This window comes from Phoenix dactylifera, chromosome 12 (assembly GCF_051530095.1).
Source record: "Phoenix dactylifera cultivar Ajwa chromosome 12, Ajwa_hap1_PhDact_Kaust_v1.1, whole genome shotgun sequence".
In the NCBI taxonomy this organism is placed as follows: domain Eukaryota; kingdom Viridiplantae; phylum Streptophyta; class Magnoliopsida; order Arecales; family Arecaceae; genus Phoenix; species Phoenix dactylifera.
This window is the reverse complement of record NC_143201.1, coordinates 23,438,199-23,447,392: the sequence shown is the minus strand read 5'-3', so window position 1 is coordinate 23,447,392 and position 9,194 is coordinate 23,438,199. Positions and strand designations below refer to the sequence as shown.

At 39.0% G+C, this 9,194-nt stretch overlaps 2 protein-coding genes across 3 annotated transcripts; one reads left to right on the top strand and one right to left on the bottom strand.

Annotated features, from left to right (window-relative positions):
* Positions 1-2,080: 2,080 nt before the first annotated feature.
* LOC103701892 (luminal-binding protein 3-like) lies at positions 2,081-2,536 on the top strand. Its single transcript, XM_008784113.3, has one exon. It carries the CDS (start codon positions 2,081-2,083, stop codon positions 2,534-2,536), a length of 456 nt encoding a protein of 151 aa, XP_008782335.3.
* Positions 2,537-5,105: 2,569 nt separating this feature from the next.
* Positions 5,106-8,874, bottom strand: LOC120111919 (uncharacterized). 2 transcript variants are annotated; one of them, XM_039130171.3, is made up of 2 exons: positions 8,327-8,874; positions 5,106-5,559 (listed from the first exon to the last, which is right to left on the bottom strand). In XM_039130171.3, exons 1-2 carry the CDS (start codon positions 8,780-8,782, stop codon positions 5,386-5,388), a joined length of 630 nt encoding a protein of 209 aa, XP_038986099.2. In that variant the 5' UTR covers positions 8,783-8,874; the 3' UTR covers positions 5,106-5,385. The 2 variants fall into 2 exon arrangements, with proteins under 2 accessions (XP_038986099.2, XP_088565305.2); XM_088709179.2 differs by having other exon boundaries at positions 5,385-5,593.
* Positions 8,875-9,194: the final 320 nt, after the last annotated feature.

The window sequence follows — 9,194 nt, the reverse complement described above, 5'->3', positions numbered from 1 at the left end:
GCCCCTCGGTGTCTTCCGAATGAACGGTGATAAAGAGACACTGAGATTAATTTCACATCACCCCCTAACGAATGTCATTATTATAATAAACGCCTATCGTCTGAAAATTGGAGACTCATGCATTAGTTTGCGTTGAAAAATCTCTTGTTTTGATAATCCCTTAATAAGTTGAGTGGGAGAATTTTTTTAAGGCAACTATTAGGTCGATAAGGATGTATGTGGAACATATTGTTTCATAAGATGTTAGATGTAGGCTTCCAACGTGGTTTTTACAAAAGTGATCTTCTATGCATCTTCGTGTGGTCATATAATATGACAAACTTTTCAAAATATACATGCATTTATATCCATGTCCATGTGCACTTCTGGTAATTCCTCTCAAACTTATGATGCATCATAATAACACCGGGAGTTCATATGGAAGGATATAAACTGACATTTAAGGAGACAAGATCTCAGTATTTTACGTAAGTTGATGGAGAATGAAAGATCAAGGATAAAAATTATGCGTCTCATATACTCTTACTCTTTGTCCATCTCCTTGTAATTTGTTTTATTTCTTTTTTATCTTGCTTTCTTCCTTAATGTCAGGTCTCATCATGCAATTGCTAGTCATCATATGTTACCATAATCAGTTGTCACCATGCCTATGAAAACATCATCAACTCCATATAAGCAAACTTTATTAGCCTTCAAAATTCACCCCTGGCTTGCCAATATATCTCAACATGTCATTATTGTCACTTCTATTGCCAAACCATTACCATAAGCTCAAGTCATCTTCAAAACCGCATTGTAAAAGGAAGCAATTGTGAGATAATTGAGTAGGAAATGAGAGGGTCTGCTAAATTCTGTTAATTTTCATGATTGTTTAGTCTTTTTCAACTTCTGAACATATTAATTTGCTTTCATGCGAATACTATACTTGATATTTTTGGTTGATCATCATCATGGCAAACAACAATCTTTATCTCATCATAAGATTTCGTTAATTGCTTTATCCAACATTTCTATACATCTATTCTATTATATAATGAGAACTCAGATATTTGCACTGCATGAGGCTTTTATATTGTCAGCATCTCCATGTTTCCGAGGTATACAACGTTTCCCACTCTTCCCAGTTAAAATTGCTACACCAACTATCCTGCAAGTGCTTTTGTTGAAGATGTTAGAGAATGGTGAGGCAAGAGATCAGAGTAGCCTCCTAGCTTTTTTCATGCCATAAAAGGTGTAATTACACTACAATCTATTGGTGGTTGTATTGATATTTGGGATTATTAGACCTGGAAGGGGTCAAGATTTCCAAGGGATGGCTACCCATTTTTTAAAACCCAGAGCTGCACTGGAATTAAATATGGGCCTCATCTGTAAAACAAATAAGCAGATAAACAGAAGCATTTCACTATTTCTTTTCATTTGTTTTAGTAACCATAGTCCGTTCAAAGAACATTCTATATCTTACGTAATGAAACTTCGCTCGCTGCACCATCAAGTTGTGTTGTCCCTGCTTCATATCAGTACCAACTTGTTCAGAATCATGCAAGTCCAGGGTGCATGTATCTTTGCTTTGTATCGGAGTAAAATGCATCGTTTCTATGCTGGCAAATAGCTTGCCACCAACATATGTTCATTTTTTATCAACTTCACAAGCTATCAACTGAGATGCATCACCTACCCGCTCCTATATTTCTCATCATTTGTTCACCATAGAAAGAAGCAAATCACCTCCTTATCTTTAGCATTTGCAACAACTTTGTAACCTTGTCGATCATCTTCAGCAAGCTTCAAATTACTTCATCTCCATATTTCTCTCCACAGCTGATCTTTTCTTGAATTCGGACTAGTTTCTTTGAGAGTAGGCATTGTATAACAAGCTCTAAATCGAGGGAAGCGCCCAAAAGCAACCATAGCCGAGGAAAATTAGTGAACAAACTGAAAATAATTAAAACAGTGCAGGTTAGACGACAACTAGTAGAATATTGGCAGGCATGCTGCATGGGTTAGCGGCCACTTGAGGCTTGAGGGTGAATGGTAGTTTGCTGTCATGGGAGACGTCGACCGGAATCAAATCGCTGAGATGGATGAGAAGAGTGAGAGAAGATGGCTCAATCGAGGCCGTTCTAAAAACAATACAGCCGAGGACAAAGATGCCAAGAAGTCTAAATCCATCACCATCACGAACGACAAGGGGCGTCGAAGCCAAGAGGAGATTGACAGGATGGTGAGAGAAGCCGAAATGTTCACACAAGAGGATGAGAAGATCAAGGAGAGGATCGGCGCAAAGAACAGATTCGAAAATTATGTTCATAACATGAAAAGCACGATCGATGATAAGGACGAGCTCGCCGACAGGATTGAATCGGATGACAAGGAGACAATGGAGAGCGCATTGAAGGAAGCCATGGAGTGGTTAGATGACAATCAGAAAGCAGAAAAGGAAGACTATGATGATGAGAAGCTGAAGGAGTTGGAGCAGGTCTGCAATCCTATCATAAGGAAGGTGTATGAGAAGAGTTGGCAGAGGTCCTTCTGAGTCAGATGATGATGATAACAATGTTCATGAATTATAAGTAGTACATTGTGCTTATGAGCTTGTTTTAACTCAAATTGGGTGAACGTTTTAGTACCATGCAGTAGACCCAAATGAGTCCCATTGTAAGTTCTTTTGTCCATCCTGCTAGTTTGCTCAAGTTCTTTGTTTGTTACCAAATCATTTCTTGATGAAGCAAAGACTGTCTGCCCACTTTTAAAGTTGATTTCCCAATTGTCATTTGTGTATTTTGTAAAGAAACTAAACATCTTCTAGCCACTAGTCCATGTATTCTCCGTCGCATTCTAGATTATCTGAGCAACACAAGATAAGAAAGTTTGCCTTGTTTACATTAAGACAGCGGCATAACTCAGAGGACAGAATCAGTGTTCTTTATTCTTCAATTTTGTTGATTGTGGATAAAAAACAATCTTCATCGTCCATCCTTTTCATTAAAACAGGGAAAAGAAATTGTTTGTCTCCTGCTCCTCTAAATTTGCCACTTTGGCCTGTTTTAAGCGGATGAAAAGGCCTAGTTTTTAAGTGGACCCATTTGGTGATCCTGTGTGTAATTGCACAGGCAAGTATACTACTAGTTATCGCCTAGATAAAACAAATGCAGCCAAGTCCATTTTATTTCACATTTGCTTCTTCTTTTTTCTTTTTAAAGAACTAAGACTGGAGAATCCTGGCTGAAATCAGAGTGAAGGCAGGACAAGAACCCAGAATATCCGCCAATTTTAGCAGGGCATCAAGTTTGATAGCTCTTGCAATTCTCGCTATCATCTCAATGTTCATTAGCTTCCCAGGCTTTGGCACTGTTCCAAGCCACCTTAATAAACCACTATTAAAAAGCATGGCTTGAAACCAAAAAACTTCACTTGATTCAACATCAATAGGTAATTCATAGAAAGGCATATTGATAGGAAAGTAGTAACAACAAATTAGATAACAATTGATTCATTCTATGAAAACCAACTTCCTGAGCACATAATATCCGCTCATGATGGTACTGGCAGGGGAAAACAAAAAATGGAGAAGCCCAGAGGCCTTTGTAAGTTATCCATGATCAGCTTCTTGGATGGGAGGCGGTCCTGCAGGGACAGCCAATTCAGCTGCATGGTACGTGAATAGCAAGTCAGCCACATTTGCCACTTGGTCATTTACTTGTTGCTCGAACGCTTGAGGCTCAAATCCCCAGCGAGCTACCGCCAGAATTGCTGCCACAGAGAGCAGGAGGGGAGCAAAGAAGGCCAGAAGTTTTGCCAGAAAACACAAGACGAACATTTTTTAATCCTAGAAAGCTGCCTGAAGAGCAGAAGTTTGGAGAGGACTAGGCTTGCTGGTTGGGTATTTGTAAGGGAGAGGGAGGAGGCGCTTTTTTGTGCCTTTTCTCGTGGGTGCAGCCATGCATTACGTGAGCCCACGAGACGCACTCGGGTTATCTTCCTTGTCTATTGGGGAGCTCAAAAAGTACAGCTGACAAGAATTAATCTACCCCCAGCTATACGCTTCCTCTTAGCTCTCACTTTTAAGGAAGAGCCAATGGCGAGATCCGTGTGCCATGGCATCTTGGCTGTTTGGCTGCGGAAATAAAAAGCTCCACAGATCAGTCCTCATTTCATAATCCAACAGATGATTACTCGGTGAATCTCTTTATGTTAAACGACGGTCCTGGTAACAAAAATTCTTTGGATGATTCACATTTTTACTCTCCCTGTTTAGGATAATCATAATAACATAAAAATTAAGATTTATGCTTATTTAATAAATAAAACTAGTAGAGTTCACACACAAAAAAAAAAAACTTGCTTTTATAAGGAAAAGGATAGCTGGTTTGAGCCTTTGAGACTGGACCGAAAACAAGCACCAATATTTACTATGAGAAAAACCATGATGATGAAATGACCACAGGGATTCAGTTGGTGGATGCAAGTGGATGGACCTGGAAGCACAAAAAAGTTCTTCAATGGTGGTTGAATAGAATTTATGTCGCCCCTCTTCACATGTATCAGAAGATATGACATCAAGAGAAACAATCCTGTTGATTAAAAGGAGATGGTAGCCTATCCATGGAAGGCAGAAAAACCTAGCACAGTTTTGATATGCAAAGCAGAAATATTCCTTGTGCTTAGTAATGGCAAAGCAGAACTCAAATCTCAAAGTTACAACTCCTTCACTTCTGCTCAGATGCTATAATGGTCTACTGCATAATATGTTCCTATTACAAAGATGATCGCATCAAATTTGCAGAGATTCAAAATAAAAGCAGTATCAGATGCTGAGGAGATGGACCACATGTGACTGATATACTCTAAACCTTGTGCTCTCATTATTTCCAATATATGAATATAGCTACCTGTGATTGTCTTCAAAAGCCTGAAAAAATGTCCAAAATTACTTAATAATTGTCGTCAAAAACCTGAAAGAAATGTCTAAGCTACTTGAGTAAATTCGCAGCTCGTCGCTTGGTCAACAACTACTTGTGATGCTCGCACATCCAATGTCTGGGTGCACATAGACTAAAGCCACTTCTTTCTTAAAGAAACAATACAACCACATGGCCAACAAGTCAAGGAAATAGAATTTTGTACTATTTAAAATTAGTCCTGCCCCATGGAGAAAATATACAATATCGATCTTGAGGGCATTTTAAGAGCTCATTCTTTATTACGCTCACAGCCACTAATTTACAAACTCATCGAAGAAATGAGTATCATACAGTACACAAGTGATTCCGCATACTGTTGATGGCAAATGCTTCATGGAATTCCAGCTGCGTCTTGGATTGCACAATCCTAGGTTTCCAACAAAATGATCGGATGACATGAGCCCTACCCACTACGACAATGCTACTCCAAACTTGGGGCCACCTCAGTTGGATTTCCCTCAAATACATCAGAGTTTGATGCCTCTGGCTCCTCTAAGAGCTCTTGCGACTGAACTGACTCCTTATAGACAGGAGTTTGCCTGAAATCTGTTGCCCCCTCATTGTATGTAGCAACAGAAATCCCGCAAGCAATCAGCTGTTAAAGCAGACAATTGCATTAGTTTGGCCATCTGTGCACAATAACCGAAAAGAAATCATGGCAAAAGAGCATAGAGAAACAAAAATCAATTTTATGCAAAAAAAGTCAGCTCGGTGAAAGGCACCATACTAAAACAAAGATGTTCTCTGCTAAAAACTAGAGTACATCGCTAAAAATCACAACAAACTAATTTTGATAAAATATAGATGAAAACACCTTAGATGTACATTATATATTCTAGTTACTTCAAAATCACATGATACAATAAATAAAAAATCGCAGACTAGAAATTTTCAAAACCAACATAACTACAGCTCAGCAATAGCAAACCACCTTATAGCAAAAAAATGAAGCACTAGACATAAAAAAGAAAAGAAAAGGTACTAGGATAAGATAGCACTATTAGGTATTGGATAGGAAAGGAAACCATAACACTCAATCCTTATTCTAACTATGTGGGATGCTTTTACGACCTTAATTCGTCAACTGTTCCTTTCAGTGGTTACTTCTTTATATTACTGCAAGCTTTATCAAATTCTTTATCAGCCAATCCATGCAAACTTAGGCCGACTCCTTCCGAATACTCAAATAAATTTGAACTCTCTTCTTCAAAAAAACCTCCCCAAATCATCACTGCCTATGCGCATACTATCTCATTCAGTTCTACATCACTTCTTCCTAAACTGGTGTAACTCTAACTCTCACATATATTCCAACCCATTATCCTTACCAGATATATATCTCAATATATTTATCTCTTCCATGTTCATTATTGTTCACTTGGACCCTTTTTTTAATTTATAATATTTTGAACTACACTATAACATGATATATTATATCCAATTAACAGAATTAAAATGGCTTGAATAAGTGGCCAGTGGAAGTCGAGTGATTTGACCAGGGACATAAAATTGCCTAATCCGACCTGTTCAACATGAACCAGTAAATATTCAAACATAACAAGGAAGTAGTTCAAACCTATACATTATTTCGTTAATAACTTTAGGCAGAATTCTCACTCCTTACTTTTGCTGGACATCCCATTTTATCTTTTATAGAATTACCAAAATTTTTAATCATAATGATCGCATCTAACAAAACTGATTGTTTTGTATTTTTCTTGTCGAGACTACTACATGTGCAGATTCAAGATGCTTTCTGTCGCTAGAATATTCGCGATATAACTTCCTGTTATTGATAGCATTTAGTTCTTACAGGAAAGAGGCCATTCCTTTTATATTCAACCCTTCCAGGGCAAAAATGTAATCCAAATAGAAAGCAAAAGTAATTTAAATTATTGCAACATCTTGTGATGTTGCATGATAAGATAGACAAAGTCAAAGTGTTGTCATCTGCATGTTTGTTAGCTTCATTTTTTCCCAATGGCAGCATATGATGTGTTAAACAACAAAGTTTTAGGTACTGAGGTTTAGACATCGACTTAAACATAGTCCTTTATCCCATTTTAAGTGCAACAACCGCCCTAAGAGAGTCTATAGATTTGGCAAAATTGCTAATTTTATCATTTAACCTACAATTTAGCTTTGGAATACCTCCTTGAATAACACTAACCAATGTGGGCTGCTGAACAAAGTTACATAAGCGCACAACTTTCATAACTATGTCTAAATCAAAGTGAAGAAACTAATAGCATATCTAATTTGTCAGATCTGTCCTGATTCTACCCTTCTCCCAGAAACTACAGCAATCAACCAGAAGCTTTTCTGAAATTGCCCCGAAAAGGATCCAGCATCAAATGTGACCCATTAGCTAGTCGGGCGAAGAGCTTTATCAACTCAATTGAATGCAACAGATCCCTGAATATAGGAAAGTGCAGTTTCAAAGTCAACAAGTTCTTTGATAGACTGGATAAAATTTTCATCCGAACCGGATAACTTAGAAAAAAAGAAAAGAAAGCATCAAACTCTCTTAGAGAATTATCTTCCATATCAGTAGATGATATGAGACAGTAGCCAGCTGCTGGACTGTGAATCATTTATATCGGAAGTTTGGTCCTCTTTGAATAATCTCATCTGATAATATGGAATGTCCTGGCTTTAGTTTCGCCCATTTAAGGTACACCCCAGCAACCTTGAAAAATCCACCTCACATCAAGTAGCAACAGAAAAAAATAACATGAATTTAAACCACTTCCCCATGTTAAATCAAACTCAATTAAAGTAAATTTTCATTATCAGAAATATCACAGCCCAAAATATATACAGCAGCTCACGTCAATGTAAACCATATGTTCCATTCCCACATTAAAATGACAACAGAATGCTATCCATCTATGATTTGAATCCTAAGACTTACATGTAAACCTCCGAGGCTCGGTAGTCATCCGCCATAACCTCCCCTTTGATATTAAATATTATCAATTGCTCCATTCTCCGCTGTTCCATATTCGAATTAACTACTAAAAAATGTTGTGCTTTATCATTCAATCCTCAGGATTACAAATTAGTGAACTTACAACGCCTTTTCAAAACTTAAATTCTTCTCTATAATATTCAAGTTAACTCATTTCCATCCAATTCCATGCATGTCTTCTCCATACAGCACAAATAATCAAAAATAAAAGGGCGAGCGAGCGAGAGAGAGAGAGAGAGAGAGAGAGAGAGAAGATAACAGGAAGTAAACATAAGAGCGAATTAGCACGAAGAAATCACTCGACAAAAATTAGGTAAAGCAATAAAGGAAACGGTTAAAGAAGCTCGTCTCCATCAAAGGTTCCATTTTGGCAGAGGGGGACGGAGAATACCGCAAAAACGATGCCAAAGGCCCACTGGTATTGGACGAAGAAGCCGAAGGCGTTCCACTGCGGCCCCTCCCAGAAGTCCGGCTCCTCCCCCGGCAGCTCCGGCATGGGCAGCGACGGCGTGGCAAGCCCCTCAGCCCCTCCTCCGCCGACCTCCAGAAAAGCAGCAGCAGAAGAAGCCCCCTCTCCAGCGGCCACCCCCTCCAACTCCGCCGCCGCCTCCTCCTCCATGGTGGTGGTGGTTGCAGCGCCTTTTTTGCGTCGATTCTCGAGCCGGCGGGTGCGGGACGAGAGGCCCTTCCTCGCCCGCGCGACGTGAATACTTCTTCGAGGAGAAGGGAAGGAGAGGGGGTTCGAAAGGGCGGAGGAGGAGGAGAGGGAGGGCGGGGGGATGGGAAGGTGATGGTGCCGGGCGGTGAACAGACCGCTCCCGGCCATTTTAGAGATGAAGAGAGGCATTGGAGGAGGCTTAGGTGGGAGGGGTGCTGAAGACGGAGCGGCAGAGATGGAGAGGATAAGAGGGTAGTGCGTACCCCGGAGTACGGTGACGCGGTGTGGATTATATATATATATATATATATATATATATATATTTATGAGAACCGTCCAGGTTTTTCGGAGATTTTGAACACTTGTAAAAAAATAAAAAATCCAAAAAATTATCCTTAGCCTTCTTGAGTAAAGTTACGAAGTTGTGACAGGTAATATTAAAGCAAACGAGTAGATAACATGGATTAATAGAAACTGACCATTGTAATTAGATTTAAATAAATTTTCAAGTTCGTCAAAAAAAATTTTAAAAAATAGCTTTCGATTAGTCATTTGGATGAGGTTGAAAAACATAATCTGAATTTTGTGGAAAGAGAGAAAA

Coding starts and splice junctions, on each gene's coding strand:
- LOC103701892 (XM_008784113.3), top strand. CDS start 2,081: ATGGATGAGAAGAGTGAGAGAAGATGGCTCAATCGAGGCCGTTCTAAA.
- LOC120111919 (XM_039130171.3), bottom strand. CDS start 8,782: ATGCCTCTCTTCATCTCTAAAATGGCCGGGAGCGGTCTGTTCACCGCC. Junction 5,560..8,326: donor CCTTTGGCATCGTTTTTGCG/GTATTCTCCGTC, acceptor CTGCTTTAACAG/CTGATTGCTTGCGGGATTTC.